The following is a 16729-nucleotide window of genomic DNA, read 5'->3' as shown; positions in this document are numbered from 1 at the left end:
TTATATCATTTTGTTATTGTTTACTTATTAATAAATTTATGTATTATTTTCATATACATTGTACTCATTTCCTTTTATCTCTCACACTTTTATTATAGAGAAAGGGCAAATAGCAATATTAAAATATTTCATCTAATTAATTCCCTTTCAATGTGCACGAATTTCGTGCACCGGGCTACTAGTCCTAATAATAAAGAGTCATTTTTGCCTTTGCACATTTCAGCTTGACTCAGAAGCAATGATTGAGAGGATTTCATCATGTACAGCTTATCTTAATACAAACTATTATTTCTGTCTGTTCAAATATCCAATTGGAAATAAACTATCTTGGTATAAGTGCAAGAATAAAAGAGAGGAAAGAACATCAAGATGAGTAATAAAGAATGGGAAATTGGCTTAAGAAAGAACAGAAGTGTACATGCATGTCAGGTATGGGGAGTTTGGTAGGCAGAGAGGTTCTTAATCTTATTGAAGGAAATTATTTTACTGTGACTGGCTGTGTTGGGTGCATTCGGCATGGCTTTTGAGAAGGCACGATGTATGCCATTCTGGGCTTCATGGTGAAGACGCAAACATGTTTGTGATGTAGTCCTGATATTTCAGGAATTTGCTATTCCTCTAGGGAAATTGTCAGTGCCAGATTGCAAGTGGTTCAAGTGCCACAGGGACTTGGTGAACAGTCCTGAGAGCTCAGGTGCTCAAGAACAGTGACCATCCAACTTGAATGGGCATCAACATCACCTAGAAAACTTGTCAGAACACAGATTGCTGGACCCTGCTCTAGTTTCTCATCACTGGTGCTGGGAGGAGTCCAGCACTGTGCATTTATAACAAATGCCCTGGTGATGCTAATGCTGCTGATCAAAGACCACACTTTGAGAAACCCTGCTCCAGGATGACGTCAGAGAAGAGAAGGGGGCAGCTGAATCTAAAGGACACAAAGTACACTCAAGAAAAAGAAATTTGATAAATTCATCTTGAAAAAGTTGTCCTAGTCCATTCCTTCCTTCTCTTATTCAGTCAGTTAAGAATCCTTATAGAATCTAGTTCCTTAATCTTTGTGTTTACCTGATGTCTGCCTTCTTGCACTGCTCAAGATTATGCCACCATTCTTCATCATCTGTATTTTGGTGACACTTTTCTAAATAGTATTTCTCTTATTTATTCACTCCAAACTGCCCTCCAAGCTGCTGTCAAAAATCCATATATATAAAAGCCCAGCAACCAGAACAGTGGAATGACCAGAACGACTGGTGGCTATGACGCATACTGCAGCAGCCAACCAGCCTGATCTGGGTGCCAATCACCATCTCCTCCTCCCCTCCCCCCCCCCCCCGCAGCTGGCCTGGCCCCCAATTGGCCCCCAACACTCCAATTGGGGGTGGCCAACCACCTGCACCCCCCACCCTGCTGGCCCAGCCCGATGGGCCCCCATTGGGGCAGGCCGGCCAGACCCCACCTGTGCACGAATCTGTGCACCTAGCCTCTAGTATCTTTCTAAAACACAAAGGTGACCATGTCACTGCTGCAATTAAAATTCTTCAATGGCACCTTAGATCTCTGAGACTGATCTTCACACTCCTGAGCAATTTTAATATGCCTTAAGTCTCCTATGAACATGGTCTTGCTCTATGTCTCAACCTTCATTACTTCACTGTACCTACCACAGTTTGTTCTGTTTTCCAGATTCTTCCTGTAAAATACCACTTACATGCCTAGCCATATTCTGTTACCCCCTCACCATTGTTATCTATCAAACACCTAGTTAGTCTCAAAACCCAGATCCAGAGTCAATTTCTACTAGAAGCTTCCCAGTCTCATGCATCTATAAGCTACCAGTGGTCATTTTGCTTACATCTATGCAGTTTTTACATTGTAGTCTTAAGTATGGTGTGATCGTAATTTGAAAGTTCATTGAAGGTGGGGACTATGCTGCTTTCACATTTATAACTCTAGTACTTAGTAGCACAAAATAATTATTAGCTAACAAATTAATAAATGACTGGACAGAGGATAAATGAAGAGATGGGAGAAAGAAAATTTGAGTAGTCTCTTTTGCTTATAATGTATGGGTATGTATAGAGTAGTGAGATGAAAAATAGATACCAGGTTAGGAACTATTTATTTCATTCATACATATTGGGAATGCATGAAGGTTTTGAATATCCTTGTAATAGTCAAAGCACAGCTTAAAAATTGATTTAGAGGAAATACACAGGAATGGGCAAAACTGGGTGTATAGTTGTTCATATGAAAAATACAATCTATATATATAAAAGCCTAAGCAACCATTATGACCAGTTGACTGAATGACCGGTTGACCGGTCACTATGGTATACACTGACCATCAGGGGGCAGATACTCCATGCAGGAGCTGCCCCGTGGTGGTCAGTGTGATCCCACAGCCAACCTCCCATGGCCTCTACCCCCAGACTGGGCAAGATCGCCTCTACCCCCAATGGCCCTGATCGCCGGCCAGGCCGAGGGACCCCACCCATGCATGAATTCCTGCATCAGGCCTCTAGCAATTAAATAGTAATACAAGAATAAACTCTGTTTGGTGCACTCAAAATTGTAAACCTACTCTTACCTATCCCTGTATATGAAGGAGTAGAAAAGAGAAAGGTTCAAGGTGAGGGACTGAATGAAGTTTGATGGCAGTGTTTCCTCTGTAGGTTCATTAGAGCCTGGACTAGGGAAGTGTTATTAGGAATAGGAGAGAAGCACACGCCAAATATATTAAGTATTAATCATTAAGACTTGGTGATTGAGTGGATAAGAGAAGACAAAGGAGAAAGCCAGAGTAACTGGCAGAATGACAGAGTAAAATTCAAAATCAGGGCAAAGGGAGTGCAAGAGATCATTAGTTTTGCTTGAAGCATGTTAGTGGATATCAAGAAAGTTACTGTGAAAAGTAAAATGTTACATTAACCTTCTGAACTCAGTCGTTCAGCCCCCTAATACAGAGCAGAACCTATTGAAAAGGGGACACAGAGAAGGGGAATTTTGAAATGGAGCAAGGAGTCAGATAGATTGTGTCAGCCTTGATTGGGGATGTGCCACAGTGGTAAGCAATGGGCCAAAGCTAGTCAGAGAAGGGACACCTAAAAGAGTGAGGAAGGCCTAGGAATGGAAGGTCAGTATGGGAACAAAATCAAACTTAATTTACTTTCCACTTTACCAGTAACTGCTGGTCAGGATTCTACCTCAGACAATTTGAGAAAAATAAATAAGAAGTATATTAAACCAATCATTGTTCAGCCTCAGAACATTCTGAGCAAATACTCAGCGATGCCCAAGCATGAAGAAATGGCAAAGAAGCAATTTAAAACAATCCTCCTAAGTTTTTCCTGTACTTTAATCTTACAAATATAAATAAGGGACTGCAAGAGATAGAAGAAAGCACCCAAATCTACCACTTACTTGTTTTAGCTAATAACAAAATAAGTCTTCATAGGTCATTTTTAGTGCTACCAGTTTGGAAATATAGATGCATACCTCAATGGTATTAAGCCTGTGGAAAGGTTCTGTAAAATAAACGTTTGCATTAAATGGTTTTGAAATTCATTGTTTATTGTATTATCAAGCTATATAACAGGTAGCTAAGTTAGAGAGTAGGTGATTTATAACTACCAGCACCACCTCCTTTTATTTTATACTAGAGGCCCAGTGCACGAATTTGTGCATGGGTGGGGTCCCTTGGTCTGGCCGGCGATCGGGGCTGATCAGGGCCAAGGGAGGTTGGTCAGTGCGGGGAGGGGCCACAGGAGGTTGGCCAGCAGCTTCAACCGGGGTCATCCAGGCCAGCCAACTGCGGAGGAGGGACCACGGGAGGTTGGCTGACCTGGGGAGGTTGGCTGTGGGAGCATACTGACCACCAGGGGGGCATCTCCTGCATTGAGTGTTTGCCTCCTGGTGGTCAGTGCATGTCATAGCAATTGGTCGACCGGTCGTTTGGTCCTTTGGTCGTTCAGTTGCTTAGTCTTTTATATAGAGAGATTTGCTAGATATGGCCCACTGGCTTCAGGTTTTAATTTCTTTAGCATTCTACTGTTGAGCAGTAGCCTCATTAAAGAATACCCTTTGGCCCTATTTTCTTCATAAAATTGATCAAAAGGGAATGAAAGTTGCATCTAGGCTCCACTGAACAGAACAGAATTACAATATACTTATGATCTTGCATCACCCTCAGTTCATGGAATTCATCTTTTTGAAAGCAGATCTACTCTCCTGCATCCCCAAAATATTGCTGGCATTATTTAGCTCATGTGTCTTTTTATTTAATATAAGGTATTATTATGTAATGTGAGTGCAGGGGTGCCTAATAGCTTTAGCTACTTTGCTAGCTGATCCAGTCTTTCCAAACTGTTAAGATTCATATAATATAGTTAAATGTCCCTATAATGAAATCATATAGTGCAATTGTTCCTACTGGTCTGGTACCCATAAAATAATTATGTTCATTCCTACCTCAGTTGAAGAAATTTTGCTAAGAATAAATTGATTTTTTTTATAACAAGGTTTCTTTGCAGTTTGTTCTAACCAAGATTAGTGCTTGGTGTAGCAAGTAGCTATTAACTCCAATCCTTCTATAAAAAGGTACATTTAAGAAATTACCATTACTGGCTTCTTGAGAAAATTGTGTATAATTTAGTGATTTACATTGTATGTACAGAGTAATTTGGTACTTGACAAAAATGGTTAACTCGTATCTGTGACTCCTGCAGATCCTACAGAGCAAGTGACAATCCAAGTGCTGCCACCAAGAAGTGCCATCAAAGAAGGGGACAACATTACTCTGAAATGCCTAGGCAATGGCAACCCTCCTCCTGAGGAGTTTTTCTTTTACTTACCAGTAAGTGCTTAAGGATTATTACTTGAGCTAGAACTCTATCATTTGTCCTGTTGTTTGGCAGCTGGCTGACATTAAGGATTGAATGTACATGAGCAGCTTAAGTGAGAAAGGCTGTTTTTCTTGGGGACAAGGGATACCATTTTTCAGCATCTTCCAATGATCTTGCCCTTTTTTCAATGTCAAGAGATTTTGAGGATAAATGCCGATCATAGAAAACCATAATTATAAAACCTCAACATTCATTATCCAAGTAAACTATAAGAATATGCTCTTTAGATGCAGGTAACTGTGAAATGAAGAGTGATGGCAGCAAATGCTCTGATACAGACTTTAAATCTACCCATAGCACCTTCCTGAACACACCCATGGACCTCTGAAGTAGGAACAGTCCTGTTGCAGATTATATTGAGCTTGTCAGACTAAAGCTGGGGCTATATCTTGCCATTGTAGATGGTCTCGAAGCACCAGTTCCTTGACTTTTATCAGTATCATAGATGAAAGAAATGATATGTATAGAGGATCATTTGGACAATTCTTCTAGGATGAGTTCTAGATGTCATAGTGATATGGAACCATACGAGAAGACAGCTCATGCGAGGACAACTGTTTGCTCCCCCACAGCTCCCCCTGAGTTTTTCTTTGACATAACCTTCCATTGAGAGAAGCCTTGTACAACTATGTATGCGTTTACTGCAGGGGTATGTTTACAAATGCCATCTGCTGCATTACTCAGTAGTGCTTAAGACTGTCATCTTAATACCAAGCAACATTACTTAGAAGACTAGTATAAGTAATTTCTTTTAGACTTCAATGTTGACACACAACTTTGTTTCTTCTAATAAATTGACATACTGTTTTTGTCTCATGTGCAAATGATGTTTTGAAACTAGTTATGTTTCCTTGGCTATCGAGAATCACAGAGCCAAATGTTGTCTTAGTTTTAGCAATAATATCTGATACTTATCTTTTTTTAATATATATTGCCAGTTCATCTATATTTTTATATTTTAGTTTGTTATTTTTTTCCTTTTATTTATTTTTCTCCTCTTTTACTTTCTCTTTCCTTCCTTGCCTCCTACTTTCTTTTCTTAATTTCTTCCTTCCTTATTTCCTACCATTCTTTTCCTCTTTTTTTTTTTAATTTGGATAAATGGCATATTTTATTTTAAGTTGCCTTGAATCTTTCTGTCAGATTAGGCAAGGTATAAATATAAAAACAAAATATTGGAAATTAAAAAAATAAAATGTAATCCATGCTATCAATAAAATAGATGGCACCAATACAATGTAAATTATCTCCTCAATATCAATTATTTTTCCAGGAATTAGATAATACTAACTACTCTTATTTGTCCAATCAAAGAACTATATAACCTTTTTTTTCTTATTTGAGAAAATGTCATTTTCATCAAGAAATATGACTGTTCTTATTGTAGCTACCAAGTGCAATAACCTGACATTTTGCCTCTATCAAAAGGGACAGCCCGAAGGAATAAGAAGCTCAAATACTTACACACTGACAGATGTGAGGCGCAATGCAACAGGAGACTACAGATGCTCCCTGACAGACAAAAAGAGCATGATTGCATCAACATCTATCACCGTGCACTGTAAGTCACCTTATTCTTCATATAGTGTGGTTTCTTGTGACTTACTGAAGGGCATAGAAACAAGCTCCACCACGCTCCAGACTTGCACTGCAATATTGAAATCTTGCATGGATCTAATAGCTGCAACTTCTGACAGTGGTAAACCTCCATCTGTTTTATAAATGCCTTCAGTTTGAGGTATCAACAAAACGCATACATGGATATTAAAGAAATAATCATTTTATCTTTTAAATAAAATATTAGATATTCTTGAAATTTGCAAGGTTTGCACTTGGCACATAAAAGTATAGATTAAGTATCACTTTGAGAATAGCATAAATAATATTAATACCCAATCCCAAGCAACACAAAGTTAATGTTAAAAAAAAAAAGTTAATGTAGACTCAACCTTTGGAAGAGAAGGTAGAGACTCCTAAAAGCCATTTATTGGCTTCTTTAGAGAAAGATGGAACTTTTTAGAACTAGAGCCTCTTCAGAATCACTCTGAAGTACCTTTTTTTGTTAACTTTTCACCCACTTTTGATCTCCAGGTACTTCAAACGTTATATTTACTCCAGTGTGATAGCAAAAGGTACCCACAGAAAACAGACACTTTACTTGTGTTCGTTATATTGTAACTCCTGGAAGTCTATATTACAGATGTACTTGATGCAGCATGGAAATTGGGAATGAATTTGAACTGTTCTCTGGTGACACTAGACTTCATAGAGTGTGTTGGGGAAATGTCAGTCTTGCTTGGAAGTACAGACCAAACATCCTAATATGTATTTTGCACCCAACAGCACCATCATATAAATAGGTTTCCTCTAGACATGATCCACTGCCATCCCATTAGAAATTGTTCTGAGGAAATGATTCTAAATCTTTCACTTGATCCATAATGCTTGGGAAACATGTAGGACAGAAGCTAAAACTTTGAGGGAGGTACTTTAGGGAACAGAGTAACCAGATGGTTACTCTGGAGTGTGTGATGTTGGAAGGGCATCCTGGGAGGCCTGTAAAAATGGTGCACTGTTATGAAATATTCACAGCCAGTCCATGTCTCTGTTTTTTGCTTCATATTCATGTTGCACAGATCTGAGTATGTCTGCCACCAGGGACTGTTTAGACAAAAAGCAGTGACCTCTCAGGATAGCAACAGCGCTACTTTTCTCTGAGTCATGGCTTTTATCCAGCCTGTTCTATATGAAAAAAAGTGAATTAAGAGACTATAACCAACATATAGAATTGCCTATGGAAAACTATCTGATTAACTGGGTCAATGACCAATAAGCCAGTGCTAAGAGGTGGTACGTTTATGTTGAAGAGATGTTAGCTACTTAGCTACTCAGGACCCTAAAACGAGAGGGCTCTTATTTGTATCACTTGTAGATCAATCAGGGAAAAATAGATAAATGATAAAGCAAAAACACTTAGATACATCCACATAGTACCTCCAGGATACTGGGATAAGAAAAAAAAATGTAAACAAAGCATATAATAGTTTAATTGGAGTTCAGTGCATTTTACTGGATTTAAATGATTTTTATTTTTGACAGACAGACTGTTAACATTAGATTTTAAGTCCTAGATAACTCCTTAAAAGCTGAAAAAAAGTATTGCAAGCAAATCAAGATTTTACTCCAAGTTCCATGAAATGAAAACATAAAACCCTATTTTTTCCCATTTATCTTGATTGCTTGTTTGTTTTCCAAAAACAAGATTTGTTTTCTTTTCATTGGGGGCTGAAGGGAGTGTGTGTGGCTGGAGGATCTCCGGCCCATACTTGCACATGTTTGCAAAACAGACCTCTCAGCAGGGCTTCCGCCCACAGACCCATAGTTGTTGATGAAATGTCTACTAGTCTTCTGCCAATTCCTGCTCACGTAGATTCTTCAGCAGAACTTCCAAAGCCCGCCATCATTCTTTAAAGTCTTTTATCACTGGCAAGTTAACTATCTAGGAAGGGAAACTTCTAACTCACCCTAAATAGAATTTTCATTTAAATATAATTAATCAAAAAACTCTACTTTTCTATGTGAACATGCATATTTTAATATTAACGAGAAACTGAGAAAGCATACTTCATTTATTCAACAAATAGTTTTGAGAGCCTGCCATGTGGCAGACACTATGGAAACACAGTGACAACTCAAATTGTTGTCCCTACCCTCATGGTGCTTATAGCCTAGCAGGAGAAGCAAGAATTTAAAAATGATGTTCAAACAACCAATGAATCACAGTGATAACATGTAAAACCAAGGAGAAGCACAGGGTGTGATAGAAAATTCCCACTGATAGAGAGTAAAGTTACAACTCTGAGATTAGCAAGCACAGTCCTTTACATCCTAGCCTCAATTAATTTATCTTCCATATGTTATAACCATTCATACCAGATTACTCGCCATTGTGAAATCTTTCTTTGACTGTTTATGTGGCAGAAGTTTTTTCTATATCTCCACTTATCAAAGTCCTTTTCAACTACTGGGGCCACAAACATACTGCCCTCTATACAAAACTTTTATTACTGCTTTGAAATCCAGTTTGGCTCTTGTCTCTATACTCTCATCTTTGCTTATAACTGTTTGTAGCCCTTCCTTTATTTTTTTCAATAAATATTTATTGAGCCCCTAATTTCTAGCATGTTTGCCACCAGGTGCTGATTTCATGCTGCTGTGCATTATAGTTGCATAGTTGAGTACAATTACCTCTGCCTCAAAAATTGTGCATTGCAAGTTCAAGTGATTCCTCTATCTCCAATCAGTGCTTGGAACATAGTAGCTGTACAATAAATGTTTCCCATATGGAACTGGATATTCCTCATACAGATTATACTATGACAGTAAAACTTTTATAGAAATTACTTCTCTAAAAGATTATACTTCCTTAGATATGTATATACTCTATTTTTAAAAGATGATATCTGCTCACAGTATACCTTACAATAGATCTGATTTAAAATGTCAACTGCATGAAAAATTGAATTCTTTAAAAAAAATACTTACCTACCATAGTCAATTCTCTCTGAAGAAACTATGTCGACTTCCTCATGACTTTTTAATTTATCATCTGCTGGGTACATATACTTGATTTTCCCATGTTATGCTTTACCTATTGTTTTTATAATAGTTACCTAGTCATCATCATTCTTTATGTTCTTCCAGAAGTGATTTAAGAATATTTTTTTCTTAAAGTGATAGACCCCTGGGGAATACATATGTGCAGTGAAAACATCAATCATGTTAACTGCAAATAAATGCATAATCAATTAGATGGACCATTCACTAACCTGGTCTCAAAGCTCACTTGAAAAACGACTGATTATGTTACAGTTCAGTTATTTCAGGCACACAAATCAGTTCTGAATTTTCAAGTGCAGTTAGAGGGATTTTTCTCATTTCTTCTCCAAACTATTTTGATTATCTTTCTTCCTGGAGTTTGAATTTTAAGCAGATTTTCTGCTTCACAGATTTGGATTTGTCCTTAAATCCAAGTGGGGAAGTGACCAAGCAGATTGGGGATGCCCTGCCTGTATCATGCACAATATCTGCTAGTCGGAATGCAACTGTGGTATGGATGAAAGTAAGTAATATTCCTTGGTAATATTCTGCTGTTTGAATTGATTCTTCCTCAGGCTTCTTTTGCATTTTATGTGATATCCAATATGTATATTCATGGGTAATGTGTTTATGTACTCACACTCATACTCTATATATAATAATAAAAAATCATGTCACAATACAATTTTAGAGCTACTAAACAATAGTGCAACATTTATAATTGATGCTGTGAAACTTAGTTTGGGGATATTAATTTAATAATGTGTATATACTAAGTAATTATACACATACTAGAGTCCCAGTGCACGAAATTTGTGCATGGGGGAGGGGAGTGTCCCTCAGCCTAGCCTGCACCCTCTCCAATCTGGGACCCCTTGAGGGATGTCCAACTGCCCTCTCACAATCCAGGACTGTTGGCTCCCAACCACTCGCCTGCATGCCTGCCTGCCTGCCTGCCTGCCTGCCTGATTGCCCCTAACCGCTTCTGCCTGCCAGTCTGGTCACCCCCTAACCACTCCTCTGCCAGCCTGATCGCCCCTAACTGCTCTCCCATGCAGGCCTGTCCCCCCCATCTGCCCTCACCTGTTGGCCTGGTCACCCCCAACTGCTCTCCCCTGTAGGCCTGGTCCCTCCCAACTGCCCTCACCTGCAGGCCTGGTTCCACCCAACTGCCCTCCCCTGTTGACCCAGTCACCCCTAACTGCCCTCCCTTGCAGGCCTGGTCACCCTCAACTGCCCTCCCTTGCAGGCCTGGTCCCTCCCAACTGCCCTCCCCTGCCGGCCATCTTGTGTCCACATGGGGGGGCCATCTTGTGTGTTGGAGTGACCATCTTGTGTGTTGGAGTGACGGTCAATTTGCATATTACCTCTTTAATAGATAAGATATACATGCTCAGAGGTACACATATATACATCTATATTCTTTAGGGCTGAACGATTTATGATGTGTTGTAACCCACATTATTCTCAGATGACAGTTACAACAACCCTGTGAAATATGCAGGACATTTATTATTTCCTCACATTAATCATGAAGAGGTTGAGATGAGGGAAATCACAAAGCACATAAGTGACAGAGTGGAGACTTGAGCTCTGGCCTTACTGAGAGTAAAGACTGCTGAAACTAATCTTAAGTGTCTGAATGTGTGTTCTACTGAACTAGTTGCTCTTTGGAGGTACATATCTCTTTTCATCTTTAACCCTTTGCACTCACTTGCTTTTTTCTCAATTCCTTTATTCTACTCAGGATTTAATTTTTTAAATACCCCAGATTTTACAAAGCGTGGCAGTAGAATAAAAAACTGGAGTTTCTTTTCATACAAACTTATTTATTTAATGTAAGAAAAGCCCAAGTAAAGGAGGAGGGATGGAGGGAGGGAAGTGATGGGCTACCGATGCTAACCATGTCGAGTCACACTCGACATCCGAGTGCAAAAGGTTAAGCCATAGTAGAACACCTGGAACATGCTAGGATCTCAGTCAGTACTTCTTGAGTGATATTTTCTTATAATTGTCTGAAATGTAGGGCATTTACTGGACCCAATTATTGTTATATTTTTAGAGTACGAAAGTAGGATTGGTAATTTGTTATTTGAGACAGAGTTCCCCTGAAAGTCAATAGTTGTAACTGGGATCCTTCCACCCAAATCCTTGGCTACTAAATCTAAACACTTAGTACATTAATCCCCAGGACATGGCATATAACAGGAGCATTTTACCAGTAATGTGTTGACAAAATGTATACATACCATTTGAAGTAGGGGTTAGCAAATATTATCTTTATAAACAATTGTGGATAAATTTATTCCTAGAGCTTCTTCTTGATGAAAATATAAATGATTTTGTATTGCTTTTTGATCTCTTTTAATGCCAGATTCTCTTATTTGTTCTCTGACTCTTACTAGTACTTTCTTATTGCACTTTGTTTTAACCACCTTATCACAACTTTCTGTTCACTCAGATATTAAAGTGTTACTCAAGAGACTGCATATTTAACATAATATATTTATAATAATTAATAATCAAAGGGCTAGACAAGTTCTAGGCAACTAGACTACTCAGTGGCATTATGAACATTCATAGTGTGTTTTACTACAGGACTAAAGACTCTAGTTTACTTGACTAAACCAGTTTCTATATCAACTGCAGTCACTGTTGTTAATTGAATACCTAATATCAGTGATCAGTATTGTCTGGCCATTGGTTGATTGATGGGAGAGGAAAAAATTCATAGTGGACAAAGATAACATAATCTTAGGATTCAGTTTAGTTGTCTGCTTCTGAACATTTCAATTTCTGATAAAATAGCATCATTTTCTATATATCAAGTGATTTTTTAAATTAAATATTATATTTCCTTTGTTCATTGAAATTAGGATAGTAAGTTGTTATTAAGGGTTTCTTTAAAAAGCATGTTGTCACCCTAACCAGTTTGGCTCAGTGGATAGAGAATCAGCCCGTGGACTGAAGGGTCCCAAGTTTGATTCCAGTCAAGGGCACATACCTTGGTTGCAGGCTCCATCCCCAGCCCTGGTCAGGGCATGTACTGGAAGCAACCAACTGATGTGTTTCTATCTCTGTCTCTCTGCCTCCCTTCCACTCTCTCTAAAAATCAATGGAAAAAATACCATTGGGTGAGGATTAAGCAATAAATAAATAAATAAATAAGGCATGTTGTCATAATTACCATGGCTCTGTAATGGATCCCCTGTTGATAACTGTATCCTTTCACACATCTATACCCATCATTGATTACGTAGCACAAGTCTTCAATGTCTATCATTCCTAGTTATACATTTTCTACAAGAAGTAATTACTATGAATCAATAACTTTTCTTAGTGTAAACACATTGTATTGTTTTTATAAAAAGGCCTCATAACAGTTCAAGAAGGCTATTATCCTCTCTTACAAATAATGAAACTGAGTCTCAGAAGTTTAAGAACTGCTCCAAATTACAAGTTCAATACACAGAAGAGTCTGAAATAATGTTCAATTCTAGCAGTACAAAAGAAAAGGGAAACCTACTTTTGAAGTCACCCGAAGTTAAGAAAAAGAAGCTTGAGTTTTCATTAGACCCAGAAGAATCATTTTAGGCCTAATTATTTATCTAGTAAACACATTGAAAGTTATTATTGTGCCCTGTGCAGTAATTAACTTTTTATTTAATCAGGATAACACCAGGCTTAAATCTAGCCCATCATTTTCTAGTCTCCAATATCAGGATGCGGGAAACTATGTCTGTGAAACTGCTCTGCAGGAGGTGGAAGGACTAAAGAAAAGAGAGTCATTGACTCTCATTGTAGAAGGTAATAAAATACTTGAACACTCCTTCAATTTTTTTCTTTGAGAATTTGCTCTCTGGTTAATTTTATGACCTTTGTTCAACATCTTATTTTAATTTTAATAATATTTCAGGAAAACCTCAAATCAGAATGACAAAAATCATTGATCCCAGAGGCCTGTCTAAAACAGTCATCTGCCATGTGGAAGGGTTTCCGAAGCCTGCCATACAGTGGACAATTACTGGTAGCGGAAGTGTCATAAACCAAGCAAGTATTCGTCTTCTTGTTACATGCTGCACTTGGTCCAATATGGGGATTTATCTGGACTTAAACTGTGGGTGAAGCTGCTTACCAAGGTGAAATTTTCAGAATGTCCTCAGAGGAAGCTTTTGCTAAATTCTTAATTTTCCCAAAGGCAGAACATGGCTCAAAGAGCGATTTTAGATACCAGGGCCATGGAGAATGAAAGAATCATGGTGTTGTGGTCAGTATCTGTTTTTAAAAGAACTTAAATTGGATGTTGTTCCATGGTAATTAACTCCTGAAACTTAGTGATTAAAACATTAAGGTATGTACTTTTCTGCATGATAAACTTACACGTCCGAGTATAAGTGGCCTCCATTATTTTGCTTACTTACGCACATTAAGGGATATTTCCTCTTAAAACTGGGCCCTGACGTATGGTAGAGAACACATTCAAGTGTTCGCTGACATCTGTCTGGTTTGTGTGTGCCAGGGCCAGGGCCAGAGTAAGGCTGGGTATCTACATAGTATCTAGGATGTGTCCTTCTGGAGCCAAAGGAAACATAAACCAAAACTTAATATTTGTACCTTTGCCAGGACATTTTAGTCATAGTAAAGGGCTAAGAAGTTATGAACAGTAATTTTCTTTTTACTTTGATACAATTTTTAAAAAATTAAAAAGATGAAAATCTGATCTGTCACTAGTAGTTCAGAGCTAGAATCTCATTAAATTGCCAGTCTGCTGGGGTTACGGAGATACTTCTTAATTCCATTTTCTCTATGACAGTCTTCAGGTCCCTCTTCTCAGTGGAGCCACTTAAAGACTCTTCAGCAACACCCAGAGGTGCCATTTGATTCTCTGAATCTTCTGTGCTGCCTTCTTCCCAGCTTTGGGCCCAGTTGCAATGTGAAAAGGCATACATAAAGCAGAGTTGCAATTGGGTTTTAAGTTTAAATTTCTACTCTCTCTGTCCAGGGATGTTGGGCTGCTGGTCCAGATTATGTAATGTGGTTTTGTAGAGCAAGGTGAATTTTGGCTCTTTTACCTATGGTTGATGCGTATATATTGGCATAACTCCAAATACGGAAGGTCCCCAAAGCAAAAGACTACTGATCTGGTTAGGTGGGATGGGGACACACAGAAAGCATGCACGAGCAAGACAAAGAGGCTCTGGCAGGAAATGCAGGTGTCCTGACCCAGGTGAAGATGTGAACCACCTATACAATGTACAAGTTAAATTTTAGCATCAAAAATTACTGTTTATTTATTTTTTTATTTTCCCCCTTCTCTTGTTCAATGAAAGCCAAAAAGAACCTATAGGTATTGGTAATGTAAGTATAAAAAATAGAAAAATAAGCACACAATAAATATTTGATGAATGAAAGATGCAAAGGTTTAAAAGAAATAAGTAAATATATTTTGTAGAGATAAAAATAACAAGAAGAAAGACTCAGTGAGAAAGTCACATGAAAAATGCTGGTGGGAAGTGGTACAATAGCAGGTGAACTTACTATGAGGATAAAAATAATAATGCCATTCTTCATTGTCAAGGAGAAGAATTGATTCTGGCCCACTAGGTGATATGTTATTTTTCTTGTTCTAGGTTTGTGCTGATACACATAATCTTTTATTTGTTCCCTCCAAAAACACATGGTGAATCTATTATTTTACAACTCCTGAAAACCCTGCCCCACTCTGCCCCAGGAACTAGAAAAAAATCCCTAAGCATGAAACTAGCTCTTGTTCTCCAGGTCCTTACATTGCAACTGAAGGGAAACTAAGTAGGGACCAATGTGTCTAAATAAGGGGATTGAGGAAAGAGCACCAGTACATATTAGCTTTTGTTGTGTTAGACTTAGGAGTCTAGTCCTAGGGAAGAGATTAAAGTGAATTGTCTCATTTTGGGAGGAATTAAATACAGTGATTGTCCTCATCAACACTTCACAACAACAGAATGAATTTATCAAAGAACTCATCCTCTGTGTTTAGCTCAGGACAATTGAGAAAAAAAAAGAGTTAGATTTCCCATGAGTAAAAGCCTATATAAATATGTACTTAGATATAATGGTCATCCCATGTACCAAGAGGTCACTGATTGGATTTCCAGTCAGGGCACATGCCCAGTTGCTGGCTCAATCCCCAGTAGGGGGTGTGTAGGAGGCAGCCAATTGTTTCTCTCTCATCAATGTTTCTATATCTTTCCCTTTCCCTTTCTTTCTCTGAAATCAATAAAAACATATTTTTTAAACAAATTAAACTGAATTCATTAGTTTATTAGGGGAAAATTGATGATTAATATTTTGAAATAAGCACTCTCATGCCAATATATTAACTAATCTGAGTATCTTTTGAAAAAGATGAGTTTAGTGAATTTAATTATTAGAATTTATAATACAAGCATAAACAGGAATCCACTTGTGAATTTACTATTCTTTTCCCATCTCTGCTGTAGATGTAAACCTGAAGCGGTCTATGTCTATGACCTTACATATACCCTTGAACACCCGATAGCATTATAGAGCACCACACCTATCCTATTTCACTCACCATTACTCTTTCCCATGTTGTTCACCTAGTTCCATTTCTAAATCTGTATTTCTTTGTTCTTTTCCAGACAGAGGAATCTCCTTATATCAATGGCAAGTATTATAGTAAAATTATCATTTCCCCTGAAGAGAATGTTACATTAACTTGCACAGCAGAAAACCAGCTGGAGAGAACAGTAAACTCCTTGAATGTCTCTGCTAGTGAGTATTTCATTTCTGACATTAAAAAAGTAAGAAAATTTGAAGTTATTCTTCATTAGTTTAAAATCTTCAATTCCATCTTCCTATCCTGCATTATGGTAAGTTTTATTTATTTTTCATTTGGTATCATCATCATAGGTTTTTTTTTTTTATTTGTGGTATCCATTCTTGTATAATTCTTGTCTTGACAGCTAAATCATTTCATGTCTTATGGGTCAAAGGCCTTAACTTATATGGGAATATTTCCCAAGAGTATGAGATGATATGAACCGAGTTGCTATTATTTAATCTATATTTTGTGTTCAGAGTACAGATAATTCAAATATTTTCTTAAAACACTTGTGTAACAGTTTCAATTTTGATAAAATTTTAATTATCTTTAATCTGTTATTTTGCATTCTATTTGTGGTATTTATCCTACCATTATTTTGTACAGGAATGTCACATGCTTA

General features: G+C 37.8%; 1 protein-coding gene across 1 annotated transcript in view; it reads left to right on the top strand.

The window, feature by feature from the left end:
• Nucleotides 1–16729, top strand: part of ALCAM (activated leukocyte cell adhesion molecule) — a 214427-nt gene that overhangs the window by 165565 nt on the left and 32133 nt on the right. Inside the window, exons 7-12 of the mRNA XM_008158564.3 lie at nt 4728–4855; nt 6333–6465; nt 9914–10026; nt 13175–13310; nt 13420–13553; nt 16145–16277. Of these exons, the coding sequence (XP_008156786.2) occupies nt 4728–4855; nt 6333–6465; nt 9914–10026; nt 13175–13310; nt 13420–13553; nt 16145–16277 (777 nt within the window). The remainder of the gene's footprint in view (nt 1–4727; nt 4856–6332; nt 6466–9913; nt 10027–13174; nt 13311–13419; nt 13554–16144; nt 16278–16729) is intronic.

Source organism: Eptesicus fuscus, chromosome 3, assembly GCF_027574615.1.
Source record: "Eptesicus fuscus isolate TK198812 chromosome 3, DD_ASM_mEF_20220401, whole genome shotgun sequence".
NCBI lineage: Eukaryota > Metazoa > Chordata > Mammalia > Chiroptera > Vespertilionidae > Eptesicus > Eptesicus fuscus.
The sequence above is the reverse complement of the archived record's forward strand: the minus strand, read 5'-3'. Positions and strand labels throughout refer to the sequence as shown.